At 45.3% G+C, this 24,540-nt stretch overlaps 1 protein-coding gene across 1 annotated transcript; it reads left to right on the top strand.

Annotated features, from left to right (window-relative positions):
* Nucleotides 1-6,931: 6,931 nt before the first annotated feature.
* Nucleotides 6,932-24,306, top strand: EEF1AKMT3 (EEF1A lysine methyltransferase 3). The gene is made up of 3 exons (XM_040340862.1): nucleotides 6,932-7,160; nucleotides 12,804-12,915; nucleotides 23,806-24,306. The coding sequence occupies exons 1-3, from the start codon at nucleotides 6,990-6,992 to the stop codon at nucleotides 24,186-24,188; spliced, it is 666 nt and encodes a 221-aa protein (XP_040196796.1). The 5' UTR covers nucleotides 6,932-6,989; the 3' UTR covers nucleotides 24,189-24,306.
* The last annotated feature ends 234 nt before the right edge of the window (nucleotides 24,307-24,540 follow it).

Genomic DNA, 24,540 nt, shown 5'->3' with positions numbered 1-24,540 from the left:
TATTGTCCTTTAAACTTACGGTCCTTTTATGCCTTGTCTCCATCAAGCGCATATCCGATGTCAGAGCCCTGGACATATCCAGACGCCAATTCTCACCTCAAGGCGTTCAGTTCTCGGTAGTACGTAGAACAAAAACAGGGATACAATCTGTATTCTACCCTTTTTTCCCATCGCATCCACGCTTATGTGTGGTTCGCTGTCTGCAAGCTTATGAGTTACAGACGGCCCCGCTACGGTCTCCGTCTCTACCCCAACTCCTTATTTCCTACGTCGGCCCACACCTTCCGGTTTCCTCGGCCACTCTGGCCCGGTGGGTTAGATCCACCATGGACATGGCTGGGATTGACGTTACCCGATTTGGTGCCCACTCTTCCAGGGGTGCCATGGCTACCAAGGTAATCACCTCGGGAGGATCGCTTTCGGATCTTCTGAGAGCGGCGGACTGGTCTTCCGAAACCACCTTCCGCCAATTCTACTTTAGACCGGAGGAACACGTATCTATGTCGGTTCTGTGACTTGATTATTAGTTAGACTTCTATTTGTTATCACTGTATTTATATCCATGTATGACTTTGAACTTGCATAAGATATGAGCCTCCTGTCTGATATATAAATTGAGATTTTCCTAGCTTGTGACGGAAAATATTAGTTATATGAAGACAGGAGGCGAGTATCTTCCCTCCCGACCCAACCCTATCATGGTCTTTATTCTCATATTGTTCCAGGTTATTGATGACCGCAACACGCGAGCCACAGGCTGAGAAGTTTTCCGGAGGGATCTCCTTTGTTGTCCCCGTTGGGACCTCTACCTACTCGACTCACCGAATCCAAATCGTTGATGGTCAGAAGACTAGTTGCAGTTGAAGTCGCGGTTTCAAGTCCTTAGCAGTTTCGCTCCAAGAAAGAGGAAGTGATTAAAGGGGCAGCCCCTTATATACTAGCAGAGTCCACGTGATTGGCTGATATGCCCAAGGGGCTGCTGGGACTTGTAGTTTGTTTTAAAAGTTCTTTTATTATTGAAATTCACTGAAGTTGTATTTCTGCTGTGGGCATTATTAAAGGAAAGATAATGCATAAGATACTCGCCTCCTGTCTTCATATAACTAATATTTTCCGTTTCAAGCTAGGAAAATCAAAATTTACTATGTACAAAGTGAACATGCAAACATACATGAAGGACAATGACACACATAAAACAAATAAAGACAAACAGTCTGGACGCTCAAACAGACACCTCTGCTGGATTTTTCAAGCGGTATTGCCAAAGCAATGATGCAATAATTACATGAAACAAAATAGTAAATAATAAATGCTATGGAACTAAGCAGCAGAGGTGACCCCGCGGATGGCTGGAGAGAAAAAATGGTACCACTGATTCCAACAAGAAAAATTATGCCTTAGTGAGTAGAAAAACAATGAAAAAAGAGCCCGCCCCTCAGGGTGAATTATGCTCTTAAAGCGGATCTCCACCCTCATTTACACTAGACGTCCATATTACAACCGCTGCAATCTAAGCCTGAATCGGCTATTTACATTTTAATTGTTAAATCTGTACCTTATTTTCGAGCAGTGGTTCCGGTCTGCCCCCCCTCGGGTTTTAGACGGGTTTTTTGGAGTTTCCGGCGCCGCGCTGTGCCTGCTGGGAGCTATTCTCAGAGCTCGTAAGATTCGGCTGTAATGAGACATCGCGCGACTTCATTTTGGAGGAAGTGACGCCGATGTAAACAAAGGAAGGGGCGGGCGTTTTCTTTCAGGCTGTGGGTCTTTGAGGCTGTGGCTGTGTTTCACAAGGCTCTGTTATCATCACAATGGGGCGGGAACTTTTCATTCATACGCCTGCCGTTCCGATGACAACAGAGACGCTCACGCCGACGGGCACATTCGCCAGTGCGCATGCACGAGATCGAGCGGTGGATGCTGGGACAGCATCCACCGCAAACAGGAACTACCTCCTTGTTGGATTCGAGCGCCCAAAGCCAAGATGGCCACGGGACGTGGAGGATAATATAAGTGTTTATTAGGGCAGAAATAACAGCGGAGGGGCGGACGAAAATGGGATACGTGAGTTTAGCACAGCAGTGCTAATACACATTTTAATTTGCCAAAAAAAAAAAAAACGATTGAGCCGCAGGAGATCCGCTTTAAGCCAATATGGCAGTCTCTCATAATGTTGGTAGTACTTATATGTATCCTGGTGGGGACTAAATATAGCTCACGGCTATAGGTGTGAGTTCATCAAACTAATGGTTCAATTAGCATGATAGTTTCCGACGAGTTGATGATCACATGAGTCCATTGAATATCACTGACGGTCATTGCCCCGGATAGTCATGAACAGATGGCCTGAATGGAATTGAATCAAGTCAGAAGTCCTCTTCATATAAGTACACATATTGGATCATGCAGAGGAAAGGGCGTCATGTCATCAGATCAATGATATATAGAGGACTTACCAGCTCCTTAGTTGAGAACATATGGGTATTCACCTTATATGGTAAGTGTGGTAAGTGTGAGCTGAGCATGCAAAGACAGCCGCTTGGTATCCTGGTGTCCTCTTGATGTGAAAAAGATGACAGCCCTCTGGTCCTTAGGCACGATGTGCCGTGGGTTTTTTGGACGTGCAGGTGCGCGCTCTGCCCTGTGGTTCAAACAGGCTCCGGACCTCACGCACACACACCCCCCGCCACTCTAGGCTGGAAATCGGATTCAGCTGTGAATCAGCTGCTAAAATCCCTGTTTGAACCAATGGAATGGAAATCCGATCGTGTGTGAGAGGCTTAATGTTTAAAAAATAATAATTCAGGGACCCTAACATGACGAAAGAAAGTCACCGCTCCAGGTGGGTCTACTATATGGTCATGCACTGGTACAGGATTCCAAGGGTGCTGGCGGTGCACTAGGCAAGCATAAAGGTTGAATGAAGGATGGATGGCCGCACTCCAAAAACCGTACAGGTTGTCTTTTATTAAATGAACAGCAAAAGCATTACCAGATCACAGCAACAGAAACAGGGGACAGCCGACGTTTCGCACAAAATCAGTGCTTATTCAGTGGAGTTCCACCCATAAATATAACATTACATCAGTAGTTTTAAAAAAATGTGATTAGTCCTTTACAAAAATATTATAATTTTTTTAGATGCCTTCAAAGTGTTGTTGCTAGGCAGAATAGTTAATCTTCCCACTTCCTGCACCTAGGTGCTTAATGCTTCCTAACCTACACCGCACAGACTCCTGGGAATGTAGTGGGTGTAACTTTCCAGGAGTCTGTGCACTCCCCAGTCTCAAAGAATCATGTGACTTGGACAGCACAGGTGCTGAAATCTGATCTGACACTGCTTGTGCAGCACTGAGCATGTGCGAGATCTGCAAGGCTGAAATCCAGGAAGTCATACAGTCTGGCTTCATGATGCCCACACTTAAGATGGCCCCAGTCAATTTCTATTTTATAAAGTGTCTAAATGCTGTAACAACCTAACAAAACGTACCTTAGTTTACAGACTAACGTTACTAGAATACATTAAGCTTGTGTATTACAGGGGTATTTATATTTAAAAAGTGAAATTGTGGCCGGAACCCCCGCTTTAAATTTGAAATAGCATTAGGTTACCATGTCCCTAGGAATACGGTCCAGTTGCTGCTTCAACCATTGATCTCCAAGGATGGTGTGAAGTGTAGCCAGGTAAAATGTAAAAATAGACCAATGCTGGGCAAAATGTACAACAATTCTTTATAAAACGAAATAAAAACAGCAGAATTGATAGAAAATTGTTTAAAATGGACAAAACGCTGTCTATTCGTTTAGCTTTTCATGTGCTCTTTTGTTAGATATGCCAGCTTTCCAAAACGTTCACAACAATCTTGATTTTCTTTTTGTATGGTATAAAGGTTGTTGAAGACATTAAAGCGGAGTTCCACCCTAAAAATTAACTTTCAATTAACAGCTTGCCTTCAATGTAAAAAAAAAAAAAATGTTTTACTCCCTTCTATCTGGCTGTTACTAGGCAGATTTCGTAATCTGCCTAGTTTTTGGCCTTAGGTGGTTCAACTTCCTGTCCTAAGACCCCATTGCCTCCTGGGAAATGATGACACTAATTTCCCAGGAGTCTCTGGGCATTACTGTGCCTAATGCCCCATACACACGATCACTTTTTGGGATGAAAAAAAATTACATTTTTAAAAAACGTCATTTAAAATGACCGTGTGTGGGCTAAACATCATTTTTTGTCTTCTGAAAAACGACCAAAAAAATAATTCGAACATGCTTCAATTTTTTGTCATTTTTTAAAATGTCATTTTTTGTGTTGTAAAAAATTATCGTGTGTGGGCAAAAACGACGTTTTAAACCCCCACATGCCCAGAAGCAAGTTATGAGACAGGAGGTAAAACTACCATTTATAATGGAGTAAGCACATTCATCACGCTGTAACAGACAAAAAAGCACGAATCGTCTTTTACTAACAAGTAACCAGCTAAAAGCAGCCTCAAGGCAAATAGAACTTCCCCTTTAGAGTGCCGTCGCTTTGTTCATCATTTTTCAAAAACGATGGCGTGTGGGCAACATCATTTTTCATGATGAAGTTGGAAAAATTTCATTTTCTTTCATCACAAAAAGTGATCGTGTGTACGCGGCATAAAAATCGCCCAGCATGCACCTCTCCCTGAAAACCAGGAAGAAAAAGGAACTGGGCTTCACATGCCCACACATATGATGGATACGGCCACAACATGAGCTGGAGGATATAAGGCAAGTGTTTGCAATGATTTCTGGAACGATTGGGGAGCTATTAATATGTTTTAGAGACTGTCAGCGCTCAGACCATACGCCGCACACTGCATCAAACTGGCCTGCATGGCTGTCATCCCAGAAGAAAGCCTCTTCCAAAGATGATGCACAAGAAAGCCCACAAACAGTTTGATGAAGACAAGCAGACTAAGGACATGGATTACTGGAACAGTGTCCTGTGGTCTAATGAGACCAAGATAAACTTATTTGGTTCAGATGGTGTTGAGTGTGTGGCGGCAACCAGGTGAGGAGTACAAAGACAAGTGTGTCTCGCCTACAGTCAAGCATGGTGGTGGGAGTGTCATGGTCTGGGGGCTGCATGAGTGCTGCCAGCACTGGGGAGCTACAATTCATTGAGGGAACCATGAATGCCAACATGTACTGTGACATACTAAAGAAGAGCATGATCCCCTCCCTTCAGAGACTGGGCCGCAGGGCAGTATTCCAACATAACGACCCCAAACACACCTCCAAGATGACCACTGCCGTGATAAAGAAGCTGGGGGTAAAGGTGATGGACTGGCCAAGCATGTCTCCAGAGCTAAATCCTATTGAGCATCTGTGGGGCATCCCCAAATGGAAGGTGGAGGAGCGCAAGGTCTCTAACATCCACCAGCTCCGTGATGTTGTCATGGAGGAGAAGAAGAGGACTCCAGTGGCCAGGGGCGGACTGACCATTGGGGCTCTCGGTCACTGCCCGAGGGCCCCAGGCCACTAGGGGGCCCCATCAGGGTTGCCAGGCTCAATAAAACCAGGGACAGTATGTAAAAATCTGTGTTTTTTTTTACATCTGTCCCTGATATGTCTGAAACGTCATGCTTTTGATGTAAAAATCCAGAGATTTTAGCTGCCCCGCCTCTGTACTGCCTCCTGGTGTGGTGGCCATATGTAAGCCCGGGGGCCCCATAGTCTTCTATTGCCCGGGGGCCCCATGAGTTGTCAGTCCGCCCCTGCCAGTGGCAACCTGTAAAGCTCTGGTGAACTCCATGCCCAGGAGAGGGTTAAGGCAGTGCTGGAAAAAAATTGTGGCGACACAAAATATTGACACTTTGGGCATTTTCACTTAGGGGTGTACTCACTTTTGTTGCCAGCAGTTTAGACGTTATTGGCTGTATGTTTAGTTATTTTGAGGGGACAGCAAACTTACACTTTACACTGTTATACAAGCTGTACACTCACTACTTTACATTGTAGCAAAATGTAATTTCTTCGGTGTTGTCACATGAAAAGATATAATAAAATATTTACAAAAATGTGATGGATATATTCGCTTTTGTGAGATACTGTATAGGTGTTTTTTTTTTAGCTCTGCATGCATGAGGCCTTTTTCTGCACAGACAAAAAAAAAACACACACACATAACACCTACAATTGTTTTCTTTGTGGTTCCCGCATTTAAAGCGGGGGTTCACCCTATCGACGGGAAAAAATTTTTTTTTTTTTTCTTTTACCATAAAATCAGGCATTGTAGCGCGAGCTACAGTATGCCTGTCCCAAATTTTTTACCGCCGTACTCACCTTGTACTCGTACATCGAAGATACCGGGGAATGGGCGTGCCTATGGAGACGGAGGATGATTGACGGCCGGCTCTGGCGCGTCACGCTTCTCCGGAAATAGCCGAAATAGGCTTGGTCTTCACGACGCGTGCGCATAGCCTGTGCGCAGGCGCCGTGAAGAGCCGAGACCTACTCTGGCTGTCTTCGGGGAGAGTGACGTGCCAGGGCCGGCCGTCAATCATCCTCCCTCTCAATAGGCACGCCCATTCCCCGCGGGAGCCGAAATCTACGATGGACGACTACAAGGTGAGTACGGGGTTAAAAAAATCGGGACAGGCATACTGTAGCTCGCGCTACAATGCCTGTCTCGATGGTAAAATGTGTCGGGGGGGGTGAACTACCGCTTTAAGAAAAATGCACATTTGTACACATGATGTGAACAAGCCATTAGGGTCCCTTACAGTTGGGGAAACGTGCACTTCCCAAGAAACTCTGAGAAAAGAAAGTCCTATAATTTAGTGTAGAAGGGGACTAAGGACGTTTTCTCCCCTGTACAGTATATCAGAGAGCTGTGTGTCTGTTCTAGGACTGATACAGAGCTCTCCACCCAGGACTCCTCATACTGTACAGTGTACATTGTTCAGCTCCTCACACGTGGCGCTCTATGACGTGTTACTAACAGGAAGCAGCATGGAGTGAGCTCAGCCATGTACATGGAGGAGGAGAGCGGCCTGAGTGATGTGCTGCCCCGGGATCTAGCCTCTCTCTTCTCCGACACATACACTGAGGAGAGCCGCTATACGTTCTGCGGCCAGCGACTGTCCATCACTCAGCATTACGGCTCCAATCTCGGGGTGGCGGCTCCGGTGTGGGAAGCTGTAAGTAGAGGGGGAGGGGGAAGGGGAGTGCATATTATTATTGGTGGGAGATGTGTACAGCGAGCTCATCTCCTTCTATTGCAGCGTGCTCCATTCACTCATCATACACACAGCATCACTGCACCCTTCTATGCTCCACACTGCACCCTTCTATACCCCACACTGCACCCTTCTATGCTCCACACTGCACCCTTCTATGCTCCACACTGCACCCTTCTATGCTCCACACTGCACCCTTCTATATTACACACTGCACCCTTCTATACTCCACACTGCACCCTTCTATACTCCACACTGCACCCTTCTATGCTCCACACTGCACCCTTCTATGCTCCACACTGCACCCTTCTATGCTCCACACTGCACCCTTCTATGCTCCACACTGCACCCTTCTATATTACACACTGCACCCTTCTATACTCCACACTGCACCCTTCTATGCTCCACACTGCACCCTTCTATGCTCCACACTGCACCCTTCTATGCTCCACACTGCACCCTTCTATACTTCACCCTTCTATGCTCCACACTGCACCCTTCTATGCTCCACACTGCACCCTTCTATGCTCCACACTTCACCCTTCTATGCTCCACACTGCACCCTTCTATACTTCACCCTTCTATGCTCCACACTGCACCCTTCTATGCTCCACACTGCACCCTTCTATGCTCCACACTGCACCCTTCTATGCTCCACACTGCACCCTTCTATGCTCCACACTGCACCCTTCTATGCTTCACACTGCACCCTTCTATACTCCACACTGCACCCTTCTATGCTTCACACTGCACCCTTCTATGCTTCACACTGCACCCTTCTATGCTTCACACTGCACCCTTCTATACTCCACACTGCACCCTTCTATACTCCACACTGCACCCTTCTATGCTCCACACTGCACCCTTCTATGCTCCACACTGCACCCTTCTATATTACACACTGCACCCTTCTATACCTCACCCTACTATGCTCCACACTGCACCCTTCTATACTACACACTGCACCCTTCTATGCTCCACACTGCACCCTTCTATACTACACACTGCACCCTTCTATGCTCCACACTGCACCCTTCTATGCTCCACACTGCACCCTTCTATGCTCCACACTGCACCCTTCTATATTACACACTGCACCCTTCTATACCTCACCCTACTATGCTCCACACTGCACCCTTCTATACTACACACTGCACCCTTCTATGCTCCACACTGCACCCTTCTATACTACACACTGCACCCTTCTATGCTCCACACTGCATCCTTCTATATTACACACTGCACCCTTCTATACCTCACCCTACTATGCTCCACACTGCACCCTTCTATACTACACACTGCACCCTTCTATGCTCCACACTGCACCCTTCTATACTACACACTGCACCCTTCTATGCTCCACACTGCACCCTTCTATGCTCCACACTGCACCCTTCTATACCTCACCCTTCTATGCTCCACACTGCACCCTTCTATACTACACACTGCACCCTTCTATGCTCCACACTGCACCCTTCTATACTCCACACTGCACCCTTCTATGCTCCACACTGCACCCTTCTATGCTCCACACTGCACCCTTCTATGCTCCACACTGCACCCTTCTATACTACACACTGCATCCTTCTATGCTACACACTGCACCCTTCTATGCTCCACACTGCACCCTTCTATACTACACACTGCATCCTTCTATGCTACACACTGCACCCTTCTATGCTCCACACTGCACCCTTCTATGCTCCACACTGCACCCTTCTACGCTCCACACTGCACCCTTCTACGCTCCACACTGCACCCTTCTACGCTCCACACTACACCCTTCTATGCTCCACACTGCACCCTTCTATGCTCCACACTGCACCCTTCTATACTCCACACTGTACCCTTCTATGCTCCACACTGCACCCTTCTATACTACACACTGCACCCTTCTATACTACACACTGCACCTTTCTATGCTTCACACTGCACCCTTCTATGCTCCACACTGCACCCTTCTATGCTCCACACTGCACCCTTCTATGCTCCACACTGCACCCTTCTATACTACACACTGCACCCTTCTATGCTCCACACTGCACCCTTCTATGCTCCACACTGCATCCTTCTATGCTACACACTGCACCCTTCTACGCTCCACACTGCACCCTTCTACGCTCCACACTGCACCCTTCTACGCTCCACACTGCACCCTTCTACGCTCCACACTGCACCCTTCTATGCTCCACACTACACCCTTCTATGCTCCACACTGCACCCTTCTATGCTCCACACTGCACCCTTCTATACTCCACACTGTACCCTTCTATGCTCCACACTGCACCCTTCTATACTACACACTGCACCCTTCTATACTACACACTGCACCTTTCTATGCTCCACACTGCACCTTTCTATGCTCCACACTGCACCCTTCTATGCTTCACACTGCACCCTTCTATGCTTCACACTGCACCCTTCCATGCTCCACACTGTACCCTTCTATGCTCCACACTGTACCCTTCTATGCTCCACACTGCACCCTTCTATGCTCCACACTGCACCCTTCTATGCTTCACACTGCACCCTTCTATACTTTACCCTACTATGCTCCACACTGCACCCTTCTATGCTCCACACTGCACCCTTCTATACTTCACCCTACTATACTACACACTGCACCCTTCTACGCTCCACGCTGCACCCTTCTACGCTGCACCCTTCTACGCGGCACCCTTCTACGCTCCACGCCGCACCCTTCTACACTACACACTGCACCCTTCTACACTACACACTGCACCCTTCTACACTGCACTCTTCTACACTGCACCCTTCTACACTACACACTGCACCCTTCTACTCTACACACTGCACCCTTCTACTCTACACACTGCACCCTTCTACTCTACACACTGCACCCTTCTACTCTACACACTGCACCCTTCTACTCTACACACTGCACCCTTCTACACACTGCACCCTTCTACACACTGCACCCTTCTACACTACACACTGCACCCTTCTACACTACACACTGCACCCTTCTACACTACACACTGCACCCTTATATTCTACAACCTTCACCCTCCTATACGGCACATTGCACGTCATGGGGGCACACAGAGTTTGCTGCAGCAAACATACCTTCCTAGCTAGTTCCTGCATCCCATTCATTACTATGGAAAGGTCGTCTGTCCTAATGATGCGATCGCCACCTGCATCCTAGCAACAGAGCACACTAGAGGGCACTAGCTATCTGCATCAAAGTAACAGAGAACAGCAGGGCACAATAGCCAGCTGCATTGTAGTTACAGAGGACAGTAGGGTGCAATAGCCACCTGTGTCTTAGCAACAGGGGACAGTAGGGTGTCATAGCAACAGAGGACAGTAGGGCGCAATAGCCACCTGCGTCATAGCAACAGAGGACTAATGGCCCGTACAGACGATCCGAAAATTGTACGAAAACAGTCGTCCGAGGAAGAATCGTATTATTTTAGGATCGTCTGTACACGGCTCTCAAGAGCCGATCAGGACGGTTCATCCAATATTATTCGATCGCACAAGCGCAAAAATTTTCCTCGTACGATACCAGATCATACGATTTTCGTTTAGTCAGTATCGTTGTCATTTGAAAATATAATACAAATACATTACAACATATGACATCACTTACGATTTATTTTTTCTGTCGTACGGTAGTTTTCGTGACTTTAGTGACCTATTCAATTCCTACTTGTCACTATTAAGCGATCTGTCGTACGATATTCGGATCGTGTGTATGGGCCATTAGGACCTTTATCGATGGAAAAGAAGCACTGTGGGGGCAGCTCATGATTGAACTTGGGTTGTGCGGCATAAGCTTCTTTTTTTATTTTTTTGTCATGTGGTGGCTGTTTTGCTTTAATACACATCATTACTGACCCCTATAGTTGCAGGCACTGTGGAAAAATGTATCTTCAAAATTACAGTAGAAGCACTGAATTATTTTCTCTGGCAACAGGAACTAGGCAGCCTGCCATCTTTCTAATGTAAACAGACAGCGGTTGTTCATAAGCCCCTCTGTTGTAAACTAGGATTCATTCTTCCTAAGCACCTGTAGCTACAAAGGTCAATGAGCAGTAAAGTTCCACATCTCCTATGCCGAACGCCGAAGCCGCCTGAAAAAAATGGTCCGGGACTTGTTTTGAGCTTCAGGCGTTTCGGCGTTCGGCGTGGAGATGTGAACCATCTCCATAGAGGGCAATGTAAAATCATCCCTCCAGCGTATTAGGGGCTGCTGTGGCGTAGCGCTTCAGGCGTATATACGCCTAGGTGTGAACAGAGCCTTAGCGAGCCCGTTACCAAAGCGTCAATCATAAAAAAAGCCCATCTACACTTACCTTTCTGGATACTTGTGTCCCCTCCCCCCCCCATTCACTGCTTCCTGGTTGCTGCAGTTATTCATTCCCAGGTTACTTGCCAGCCTGCAACAAAGTGAATTGTCCTGCCTAACAGTTCCTGTTAAAAATGGGGGTTTAGTTTGCACACATTGCATATACATGCGTAAGCTGCAGAGGCTGCCACAAGGCACCCCAGTGTTATCTTCAGTCCTAACACTAGACATTTTGAGAGCCTACATAGTAGGAGCACATACTGTATATAATAATAGGTAGATTGAGGGCAGGTATGCCTGGAGGTAGCCCACCCCTCCTTAAAGGGGTTGTAAAGGTAAACGTTTTTTCACCTTAATGCATTCTATGCATTAAGGTGAAAAAAATCTGCTGATTAGCGGCCCCCCTTTACTTACCTGACCCTTCGAAAGTCCCGCGCCATGAACGCGCAGGCTTCTGGGCTGTCTTCCCGGCTCATTCATTGGTTGATTGAAAGCAGCGCAGCCATTGTCTTGCGCTGCTGTCAATCACATCCAATGACGCAACGCGCCAGGGGGAGGGTTGAGTGATACAGTCGACGGCTATGGCCGCCGCTGTATCATGGGAGCGCGCCCGCAATAACTCAACACCATGCAAGCTCGCTCGCATGAAGGTGTTGAGTCCTTGCGGAGGGGGAGCCGAGACAGCCGCCGATGGCCCCAGAAGACCGGGTTTAGGGCCAATCTGTGCAAAACGAGCTGCACAGTGGAGGTAAGTATAACATTATACTGATTATAAAAAATCTTATCTGTAGTGATCCTTTAACCACTTCCCGCCCAACAGCGCCATATGAGTGGGGATATCTGAATGATGCCTGCAGCTAGAGGCATCATTCGGATTTCTTCTTTTAGAGCCGGCGATTCCCTGCACCATAAGAACAATCATAGCGGCTGTTCAGTTGCTTTGATCGTTCTTGCAGGCAGCGGGAGGAGACACCCCCCTCCTTTTGCCCTCCGGTGCTTTTCCCGGGTCGCCCCTACGATCGGCGAGAGGGAGAAGGAATCGGGTTATGCTGGAAACTTACCATAGAGAATCCGGCGTGCCAGATAGGGACATAACAGCAATAACACCTTGACAGCATTGCTAATTCTTATTCACGCTATCCAGATTGGCTTGAAATACACTTTAGATGCATGTTGAATTCTATCCTATAGTTTTATATGATATGGTTTAGACCTGTGTGCTTGGGTGAGGTTAATCTCTAGTTATTAGTAATGGTATTTTATTAATTTGCTCTGATTTTGCATTACAGGCTCTGAATTTGTGCGCTTACTTTGAAGAGCAGAAACTGAACTTCAAAGGAAAGAAGATTATTGAGCTGGGTGCTGGAACTGGGATTGTGGGGATACTGCTATCTTTACTAGGTATGTCAGCAAGATAAATGCATTGTCAAGAAAAACCTTGCACTGCTTAGTGGTTACTATCCGAACTGACCTACATAATTCTAAATAAAAATGCTGAAATATAATTTTGGTAAAGGATAGTATGAATTATAAACTTTCTTTTACCATTTTTAGTGAGTAACAATGATATTTAGATTCAAGATGGATACAGAGGTTCGGTGTGAAATAATTCAAAATTAATACAAACGTAAACAGAGGTCCAAATTTGGCATAAAGGCTAATATGTTGAATACAGTTTATGGCCTTGTAGCCCATAGATTAGTCTGCTTCCAATAGTTAAAGTGATTGTTAAGCCACTATAACCCATATACACCAATACTTCATATTGTAGTATCCCAACTCCGTGTGTGATTTATAAAAATAAATGTTGAAAATGCCCAATTTCACTGACGAGATTGCAATTACATGACTGGCCAGCTTTCTCCTTTCCTCCTCTGAGGCCCCGTACACACGTCCGAGGAACTCGACGTGCCAAACACATCGAGTTCCTCGTCGAGTTCAGTGTGGAAGCCGCCAAGCTTCCTCATTGAACAACGAGGAAATAGAGAACATGTTCTCTTTTCGGCCCGACGAGTTCCTCGTCGGCTTCCTCGCTGAAAAGTGTACACACGACCGAGTTTCTCGGCAGAATCCAGCTCCGACCGAGTTTCTGGCTGAATTCTGCCGAGAAACTCGGTTGTGTGTACGGGGCCTGAGAGATGCAGTGGGAGGGGGCTGAGATTCCTCTGCTGATGTCATTCTGGAGGGGAGGAGAGAGCTGGCTGGTCATGTAATCGCAATCTTGACTCTTAAATTGGGTATTTACAGCATTTATATTTACAAGCCCTTCACAGAGGGGGGACACTGCAATAGGAGGCAGTGCTGATGGTGTATACAGGTTGGTGTTATGGGAGCAGCAGGGGGGGAGGGGCAGCTCACACACAGACAGAGAGGGGAGAGGAGAGTAGATAGCAGGCTACTGATGACAGAGGCATGTAAACTGACCACGGTGTCTGGTCTCAGCAGCCACGATACACCGTGGTCAGTTTGCAGAGGGGTGGGGAGAAACTGGCAGGATCAGCCAGGTTTTTTAGGTGTTACAAGAGGCCAAATGACACAGGACAAGCACTGTGTCATATAACATGCTTTAAAGGAGAAGGATCCATTTTTTTTCCTTTTGGGTTAACAAACGCTTGAAATTATAGAAAGCAGAAGACAATCACAGAAAATCCTATGTGTGCCATAATCTGTTACAGAGACCAGTAAATGTGGACTTCAATGATTGGATCGTAAGGATTAATAGTATAATGCAAGTGCAACACACACAATGCAGGGCAAAGCAAAAGGTTCACTTTACTCACCACCTCTATAAGTCACTCAAGTTGTAGCTTTTACAGGATTATGGACTGTCCTTATGTTACAGAGCTGGTGATATGGCCTGTGCTGTCATATGGAGTGAGTTACACAATTCTCCAAGCCTGCTAAGTACCTTAGCTCCTGGAAGCGGAATAGCTTGGTGGGGAGTGAAGAAAGATTAATTTGGTTGGGGTGGGGGGGGGGGGGGTTATTTTAGCAAACTTGTGTGCTCTACCCAAGCACAGGTTTGCTTTAAAACCTCTGTCAGGTTTTTATTGCTGTGTTTGTCCCTGTTGGGGAGATTCTTATTCTCTGTATGAGCTGGTAACCATCATCCCCAAGATAAATAGCGGTGGGCTATCCAGAATTTTGCAGTTGTTATTGAAACAGGACAGGAGTGAAAGTATAACGAGATTCGAAATCGAAGCTCCCCACCACTGCTAAGAGGTCCAGATAAAACGTTATTGCATTAGAAGTCAAGACTACAAACCAGAAAAATAGCCAATGCAATTTGGGGGTCACAACGCTCCCTTCACCAGGGCTTGACTGGCAACAACGTAAACAAGCTAGAAGGGAACTGGACCTACAATGGTATTTTTTCCAGTTTGAAAAAGGCACGGCCTTAGCAGCTTTTTTGGGGAAATTGGTCAATGGGGGACACCTGTTTGACAACAGCGATTTAACCCCACTATGGAGAGCTTTCCACTTACCTGTTGTGTCTCTGAAGCAAGGAGTAAACAAGCGGTAAATGCAAATTTCCCCAATAGAACAAAGATGGCAAACAAAAAAAAAACTGGTTAGAAATTTGTATATTTTTGTTTTGTTCCCTGCCGTTCCTTGGGGGGAAAAAACAAGGTTTTCTGCTATTAGTATATCTAGTATTAATACATTTTTTAAAGTAAAAAGCCTTCAGTGTCCAGGAACAGGGCAGTGTCTATGAACGCAGGCAGCGGTGCTCAGGAGCGAGCCCACACAAGTACGGTACTTCCCCAGCAAGGAGCTTGCTGGGGGCTTACTTAGAAGGCACGAGTAGCCAGAAGCGCTGGCAGAGGACCCCAGAAGATGAGGATCAGGGCTTCTCTGTGCAAAACCAAGTATAACATGTTTTTTATTTTTAAAAACAAAATTTAAATTTAAACTCTGCTGCATGATCTGAAGTCCATATAACTCGTGCAATAAGAACAAGTTCCCAATGGCTTTCTGCAGCATAGTTGCACAAGCATAGTACAAGAAGTTCAGACATAAGAAGTCTGAGTGCTATAGTTTTTTTTTTTCTCTAGATCGTACTGGTGGGCGGATAAGAAATTTAAGAGGCACTTAGCTAAAGGTACATTTGTCTTTTCAGTTTTTGTTTCCTTTGTCGCAGTCTTTAAAAGCTTAAACAGACCTCTTCTTGTTTGGTGGAATAGGGCTCATTACCATTTTACATCTGGTGCAGGGAATGTTCTTCTAAGTGTTGTGTGGCTCCTCGCATGAATAGAGAAGTAGCAAAGTTCAGTTGTTTAGAGCACCGTATATACAGTGGGGATCGAAAGTTTGGGCACCCCAGGTAAAAATTTGTATTAATGTGCATAACGAAGCCAAGGAAAGATGGAAAAATCTCCAAAAGGCATCAAATTACAGATTAGACATTCTTATAATATGTCAAAAAAAGTTAGATTTTATTTCCATCATTTACACTTTCAAAATGACAGAAAACAAAAAAATGGCATCTGCAAAAGTTTGGGCACCCTGCAGAGTTAATATCTTGTACTGCCCCCCTTTGGCAAGTATCACAGCTTGTAAACGCTTTTTGTAGCCAGCCAAGAGTCTTTCAATTCTTGTTTGAGGTATCTTTGCCCATTCTTCCTTACAAAAGTCTTCCAGTTCTTTGAGATTTCTGGGCTGTCTGTCAAGCACTGCTCTTTTAAGGTCTATCCATAGATTTTCTGGTGGTCAGGAGATTGTGAAGGCCATGGCAAAACCTTCAGTTTACGTCTCTTGATGTAATTCCCCCGTGGATTTTGAGGTGTGTTTAGGATCATTATCCATTTGTAGAACCATCCTCTCTTTAACTTCAGCTTTTTCACAGATGGCATCAAGTTACCATCCAAAACTTGCTGAAATTTTATTGAATCCATTTTTCCTTCTACTCGTGAAATGTTCCCTGTGCCACTGGCTGTAATACAACCACAAAGCATGATTGATCCACCCTCATGCTTGGACAGAGGTTCTTTTCATTAAATTCTGTGCCCTTTCTTCTCCAAACGTACCTTTGCTCATTCCGGCCAAAAAGTTATATTTTAACCTCATCGGTCCACAGAACTTGTTTCCAAAATGCATCAGGCTTGCCTATATGTTCATTTGCAAAGTTTAAACACTGATTTTTGTGGTGAGGACGTAGAAGAGGTATTCTTCTGATGACTCTTCCATGAAGACCATATTTGTACAAGTATCTCTTTATAGTGGAATAGTGTACCACAACTCCAGTGTCTGCCAGATCTTTCTGGAGGGATCGTGCAGTCAAACGTGGGTTTTGAATTGCTTTTCTTACAATCCTGGGAGCTGTTCTGTCTGATATTTTTCTTGGTCTTCCAGATCTTGCTTTAACTTTTCCTGATGACTGTCATTTCTTAATTACATTCTGAACAGAGGATATTGACATCTGAAAATGCTTTGCTATCTTCTTATAGCCTTCTCCAGCTTTGTGAGCGTCAACTATTTTCAGTTTCAGCTTTCTAGACAACTGCTTAGAGAACCCATGGTGCTGATTGTTGGGGCAAGGTCAGATGAGTCTGGGCATTTAAAACCTTTGAAATTAACATCACCTGGTCTTCCCAGACAATGATTGAGAACAATCCATGACACTGGCAGGTCTCAGCTTTGCAAAGGGGGCAGGGCATGCTAGAGCTGCACGATTAATTCGTAAATTAATCGCGATCTCGATTCCCCCCCGACGATCTCCAGGCCGGATGACCCGCGATTTTCGGGTGCGGTCATAGGAAAGTCCCCGGCTTCGGCCTAGCTCCGAAGCGCGGCCATCTTGGTACACCCGGCGGCGGCTGTCTCGTCAGGAAGTGACGTTTCGTCGCCGCCATCTTGCTCCACCCCACACTCCTGTATAGTAATGTTGGTTAGAAGGGGGGAAAGCGGACATCCTGTTACACCCAACAGAGTAATAACTTTCACAGTTATTTTTCAACACAAAACAGAGCTTATGTGCTTAAATAAAGTATATGAAAATCTGACAGACTGTTTCTATGTTAAATTTTAAAAGCAGCAGCAAACCTCACATGCTTGCTAATGTGACAGAATACCTCTGATTTTCACATTTAGTTAAATGTGAAAATCAGAGTTGTTCTTTCATATCAGCAAGCATGTGAGGTCAGCCGGTTTGCTGTGGCTTTTAAAATGTAACATGGAAACAGTCTGTCAGATTTACATATACTTTATTTAAGCATATAAGCTCCGTTTTGTGTTGAAAATAACTTTAAAGTGGGAGTATACTCTGTACTACCACTTTTACCTACAGGTAAGCCTATAATAAGGCTTACCTGTAGGTATAAAGAATATCTCCTAAACCTGAACGGTTTAGGAGATATTCCCCTCGCAATGCGCTGCTGACTGCATCGGCGCATGCGCAGCGGGGATCCTCGGCTAAAGGCCCGGCAGCCGCCAGACCTTGCCAGCAAGAAGTCTCCCGCGCGTGACGACATCGACACTCCAGCCACTTACAGCGATACCCGGAAGACACGCCGAGGCAAGATGATCTCCCTCGGCGTGGACCAGGTAAGTTCCCTACGACTTGTTCCAAGGTAAGTATTTCATAATGAGCTAATATGCGGTGCATATTTTTTTTCTTAACCTACCTGAAATCCATAATGAGCTAATATGCAGTGCATACTAGCTCATTATGGCTTTCAGGTAGGTAAAAAAAAAAGAACGGGGCTTACTACCACTTTAAATAAAAAAAGATTGAGAATCGTGAGAGAATCGTGATCTTCATTTTATGCAAAAGAATCGCGATTCTCATTTTTCCCAGAATCGTGCAGCCCTAGTGCATGCTATAAATTCTGCAGGGTGCCCAAACTTTTGCAGACGCAATTTTTTTGTTTTCTGTAATTTTGAAAGTGTAAATGATGGAAATAAAATCTAACTTTTTTTGACATATAAGAATGTCCAATCTGTAATTTGATGCCTTTTGGAGATTTTTCCATCTTTCCTTGGCTTCGTTATGCACATTAATACAAATTTTTACCTGGGGTGCCCAAACTTTCGATCCCCACTGTACATATTACACCCACGTATGGTTACTTTCAATTAGAAAATGTTTCTTGTGAGTGCTTTGGTGGTAGAAACATGAGATATTGTGAATTCATTCCTTTTTAATGACTGGGGTCTGATATCAAGAGCTGTTGGGTAGAGCTGTTGTGTTTTCAATCAGCAATGATTTTCTAAATGGAGAGGTTGTGTCAGGTCAGACATCTGGCAGACAGTACTGAAGCTTTTAGCAGGCCTGTCTGTGTTAATTGATTTAAAGTTACTGTATGAAAGTAAACAAGTTGTTGATGTGATCTTCGTATCTTTATCACTAAATGCAGACAGGTTAAAATTCTACCTAATAACTCTCTCCATTGGTACATAAATACCCTGAATAAATGTAACTGCTTGCTGACCGCCCTATAGCATTTTTATTGCTACAGGGCGGCAGCTCTGCGCTGGATCACGTGTATGTACTGTATATATGTGATCCTGCACTTCCACCTGCAGGGGGCGTTCGCGCTTCTGCTGTGATAATTCAAAGCAGAAGCCAAAATGCGGGTGCCAGGCATATGACATCCTCCCATTTTTGTTGCGTGGCGATTGTTGGTGTGTTGCGTCCCTCAGACACAGCGCATTACCGATCGCACTAAAGAGACAATAACAGACTCTTTACACTGTGATCAGCTAGGTCCAATCATAGTTGATCACATATAAACAAATGCGAGTTATCGGCATCTCCTTTCCGCAGCGCTGTTAGGCTCAATGCGCACTGGCTTAAAAAACTTTGTTCTACAGGAGTTTTGTGTTCTACCTGTAAAAGCAGCTCAGTGTTATCCTCTGTGTACATGAACATTAGGAGGATTACAGGCAAATTTTGAGCTCAACGTTTGGAGGCAGAAAAAAAAAGAATGTGGGCCAGATTCACGTAGGTCACCGCATCTTTGAGGCGGCGTAGCGTATCCTATTTACGCTACGCCGCCTTAAGTCAGAGAGGCAAGTGCTGTATTCTCAAAGCACTTGCCTCCTAAGTTACGGCGGCGTAGCGAAAATGGGGCCGGCGTAAGCACGTGTAATTCAAATGAGGATGAGGGGGTCGTGTTTTATTTAAATGAATGGTGACCCGACGTGATTGACGTTTTTTACGAACGGTGCATGCGCCGTCCGTGTTCATATCCCAGTGTGCATTGCGGCAAAGTACGCTGCAAGGACGTATTGGTTTCGATGTGAATGTAAATTACGTCCGCCCCATTCACGGACGACGTAAAATTTCAAAATTTAGATGCGGGAAAGACGGCCATACTTAACATTGGCTACGCCACCTAGGGGGCAGCTTTATCTTTACGCCGGCATACCTCTTACGGAAACGGCGTATCTTTACTGCGACGGACAAGCGTACGTTCGTGAATCGGCGTAACTACTCAATTGCATATTCTACGCCAAACTCAATGGAAGCGCCACCTAGTGGCCAGCGAAAATATTGCACCCTAAGATACGACGGCGCAGGCCGTCGTATCTTAGGTAGGTTTAAGTGCATCTCAGTTTGAGCATACACTTAAACATACGACGGCTTAGATTCCGAGTTACGTCGGCGTATCTACTGATACGCCGGCGTAACTCTTTGTGAATCTGGCCCTTTGTGTTTGCGTTTCTGATTGGAGCTTACTGGCAGAAAAAATTTAAAACTCTCCTAAACCCGTCTAAACGTTGTACAAAAAACATTCTATATGAGCGTTTTTTCTGCCAAGGGAACTAGAGTTTTTTTTTTTAGACCCAGTGTCCATGGAGTCTCATGCCCCATATGGTCGGACTTTTGACCGGCCAAAATCACATCGGAATTCAGACGGAATTCCATCGGAATAAAAGAGAACATGTTCCCTATCTAAACTCCGATGGAATTCCTCGGAATTTCCGATGAAAAGAATCCAATGGGGCATACACACAGTTGGAATTTTCGTTGGAAAAAGGCAGTCGGTTTTTTTTCCATCGGAAATTCCGATCACAGGGCATTAGTGTCTGATGAAAGGAAAGCCGATAACCAGCTTTCCCGTGGTGATAGGGGCATTTGCACTGATAATCAGGGCACTGCTCATCACTGTCCTAATTATCAATGCAGCCTGAAGAACGGGGAGAGGTGAGTGTAAACAAACCTTCCCCGTTCTTCTCTGTGGCAATGTCAGTGATTGTCTGTTCCCTGTTATAGGGAACGACGATCAGTGACGTCACACGTCCAGCCCTCCTACAGTAAGAAACACACATGAGGTCACACTTAACCCCTACAGCGCCCCCTAGTGGTTAACCCCTTCACTGCCATTGTCATTTTCACAGTAATCGGTGCATTTTTATAGCTGTGAAAATGACAGTGGTCCCAAAAATGTGTCAAAAGTGTCCGCCATAATGTCGCAGTCACGAACAAAATTGCTGATCGCCACCATTAGTAGTAAAAAAAAAGAAATTCTTAATAAAAATGCCTTAAAACTATCCCCTATTTTGTAAATGCTATAAATTTTGCGCAAACCAATCAATCAACGCTTATTGCGATTTATTTATTTATTTTTAGTACCAAAAATATGTAGAAGAATACGTATCTGCCTAAACTGAGGAAAAAATTTTTTTTTGTATATCTTTTTTGGGGACTGCGCAATTGTCAGTTAAATCGGCGCAGTGCCGAATCTCAAAAAGGCGCAAGGTCCTTAACCTGCATAATGGTCCGGGTCTTTACCAGTTAAAGAGGCATTTCAGTCACCTGTGGGGAAAAAAATAAGTTAGTTTAAAAAACTGTAGCTGATGAATTTAAAAAAACTGCCACTCACCTGTCCCAGGATCCAGCTGTGTCCTCACCCAGCCGCTTAACAGCAGGATGCTCGCTGCGCAGCTTTCTGGGACCTGTGACGTGTCATGCTGCCCGATGAGGCCAATCACATCGAACACCAATATTGTTAGTATTGCTGATGACAAAGGTGCTGTTGACTGCCCCCCCCCCCCCCCCATCTTGGTGCTCTCCCTCTCAATACAGCGCTTGGGGCACTCCCCCCTTAGTTTCGGCCCTGCCTGTGGCAGCAGACCAATAAAGTATACAGGTCACTCAACTAGGACAAGTGTTCTGTAGGCCAGGACTTCCTCCAATTAAACAAACTATTAAAAAATGCAGGGGAATTCAAGTTCCCAAACAAATGGATGCCAACTCAACAAAATTGTATGTGCGGGGGATATGATTAAATATAGTTTATACACAGAACAACAACCTATGGGTAGATAGGAGGTAAAAAGTGATCTGTCTTTCCCCACGTGGCATTATTTCAAACAAGTCACAAATGAGAAAGGAAGAGAGGAGCACAATTTTACACTCCCTAAAAATATGTCTATTTTATCACATTTAAATTGGACAAAACAACCCCTCAAAAATTTGGTCAAACCCTTCATCATACAATTGTAATGAAAGGGACAGTGTTGTCTTACAACACATCCATCGGTCTGGGCCACATCAGGAGCCACTGTGAATATGCCCCGCAGTCGTACATGACTCAAAATCAATACAGTATTTATAAATGGAGTTAATATCACATATTTATAACTGCATAAGTCTACACACAATGTCCCTCATCCCCAGCAAGTCCACCTTGATGCCTCTGTTAATCATGTTGACATGTATCGCAAATCTATAGGCTGGCAGAAGATATGCATTTAGCAAACAGAGAGGTTATATCAGTGTCTATAGTGGAAAGTCCCCAGTTTGTGCACATTAGCTTTACTTTTATGCAAGAAGTGAATGAAGAAAGAAGTCACCGGCAGGTTAGCAGTACATTAAAGTGGCATATAGTAGGTCAGAGAACAGTCAGTAGAAAGTGCAGCACCTCCAGGGTGCACAGTCCACCTGTGAGTATGTATACAAACAGAAACTGACACAGCTAAGCCAAATTCAACAGCCTCCAGCTGTATCATCACCAGGCATTAAAGGATAAGTTCACTTTTTTTATAAAAAATAATAAAAATAACTGCACATTAAACACAGTAAAATAAAAAAGTGCATTTACTATTTTTTTGTACCAGGAGCCTGGAAAGCATTGCACCAGCGATCAGCAGATCTCTGATGCCATGTGGGTCTCCTGCACACTGTCGGGCCTCGTACACACGACCGAGGAACTCGACGGGCAAAACACATCGTTTTGCTTGTCGAGTTCCTTGTTAGGCTGTCGAGGAACTCGACAAGCCAATTTTCTCCATTCCCATCAAGGAAATAGAGAACATGCTCTCTTTTTGGCTCGTCGAGTTTCTCAACAGTTTCCTCAACGAAAATGTACACACGCCCGGTTTCCTCGGCAAAAAAATATCTCCCAGCAAGTTTCTTGCTGGTTTTTGCCGAAAAACTCGGTCGTGTATACGAGGCCTCAGTGTTATCTGCTTGCCCGTAAATCCCGTACAAGTAAGCCGACAAAGCCCTGTTGACAGAGCTCCGCACAACCGCTCTGTTTTCAAATAGTGACAGATAGTACGGTAGAATTTGTCCCTGTACTGCTGCCACAAGTGGCGGCTGCAGCACTGAGAACATGTTACATGTTCACAAAGGTGTACTTATCCTTTAACTATATCCACAACTCATTCTCCATGGTTGTATGTCAGCAACCGAGACTAACACTATCGTCTCACTGTGTCGTTCTCACCCACTTAAATCTGACCTGCTGCTCTGCCGGGATCTGCCTTAGTTTCTGTGCTTCTGCCTCTCCTCCAAGTGGCTCCACTGCTGCTGCTATCCCTCTGTGGCCACGTGGGGGGAGAGGGATCACTTTTTACCTGTGATCTTCCCATAGGGCGTTGTTTGCAGGAAGTCTTCCAAGTCTGCATTTCTTCAGTGACTGTATGTGTGGGGCAGGTACCAGTGAAAGTTCCTGTGGGCTAATCAAATACAAAACGGGCAAACCTGCACATATGCATCAGTGCCACCTTTGTGGACTCCAGTATGTGAGCCATAATTATCTAACTGGGTATGCAGCCTCGCATTCTGCAAGGCCATAATAGAGCTTACTCTTTGTTTCACTCACCGTCTGAAAGACCACCCCTAAAAGAATAAGGATCACAAACTGGTCCTTTGTGTAAGAAGTTTGGCAATTCCTACACAGTTTGACATCTGGCGGACACTCCGGTTATTGTCTACATCACTCATCTGTGGGGCTGACTTTTTTTTAAACCAGAAATGTACATTGTTTTAAAAATGGGGACAATGTAGAATGATACATTTCAAATATAATTACTGGAAATAATTGTTTCTTATTCTTGCAGGTGGTAATGTGACCCTGACCGACCTGCCACATACTCTTTCACAGATTGAGAAAAATGTGTCTGCCAATGTGCCCGATGGCTCGTCACTTAACGTGTGTGCATTGTCTTGGGGACTGGACCAGACCAAATTTCCACAGGACTTCGACTTTGTCATTGGGGCAGATATTGTGTATCTGAAGGAGACCTATGACCACCTTCTCCAAACATTGCAGCACCTCTGTTGCCCTACCACCACCATATTCCTTTCTTCCAAAATGCGGGCTGAGCATGGTACTGTGGACTTCTTTCAGGATATCCTGCCCAAGTATTTTAATGTAGAACTTGTTAGGCGAAATGCTGAGGATAACATCAACATCTACATTGTGACCCGGTATCAGAACTGAACTTTCATTCTTGGACATACAATTCCTTATGCCTCGTACACATGACCAGTTTTCCCATCGGGAAAACTGCCATGACAGCTTTTGGCCGGGAAAACTGTCCGTGTGTATGCTCCATGGCAGTTTTCCTGACAGGAAAACTGCCGGGAATTGCGGCCGCTATTCCCAGCGGTATTTTCCCTGGCAGTTTCCCTATGGCAAACACTGCTGTGGAGCATACACACGGCCGGGATTCCCAGCCAAAGCTCTCACCACAGTTTTCCCGACAGGAAAACCTCTGGTGTGTACACGGGGAAAGTGACAGAGCAGGTTCTCGGTTTTCCCCCAGGATGCCCCAATCGTGTGTACGGGGCAT

This window comes from Rana temporaria, chromosome 2, assembly GCF_905171775.1.
Source record: "Rana temporaria chromosome 2, aRanTem1.1, whole genome shotgun sequence".
NCBI lineage: Eukaryota > Metazoa > Chordata > Amphibia > Anura > Ranidae > Rana > Rana temporaria.
This window is presented reverse-complemented; position numbering and strand designations above follow the sequence as displayed.

Bases quoted from the DNA above. Each gene is read 5' to 3' on its own strand.
- EEF1AKMT3 (XM_040340862.1), top strand. From the start codon at position 6,990: ATGTACATGGAGGAGGAGAGCGGCCTGAGTGATGTGCTGCCCCGGGAT. The intron at 7,161-12,803 runs GTAAGTAGAGGG...TTTGCATTACAG, and splicing joins CGGCTCCGGTGTGGGAAGCT to GCTCTGAATTTGTGCGCTTA. The intron at 12,916-23,805 runs GTATGTCAGCAA...TTATTCTTGCAG, and splicing joins GATACTGCTATCTTTACTAG to GTGGTAATGTGACCCTGACC.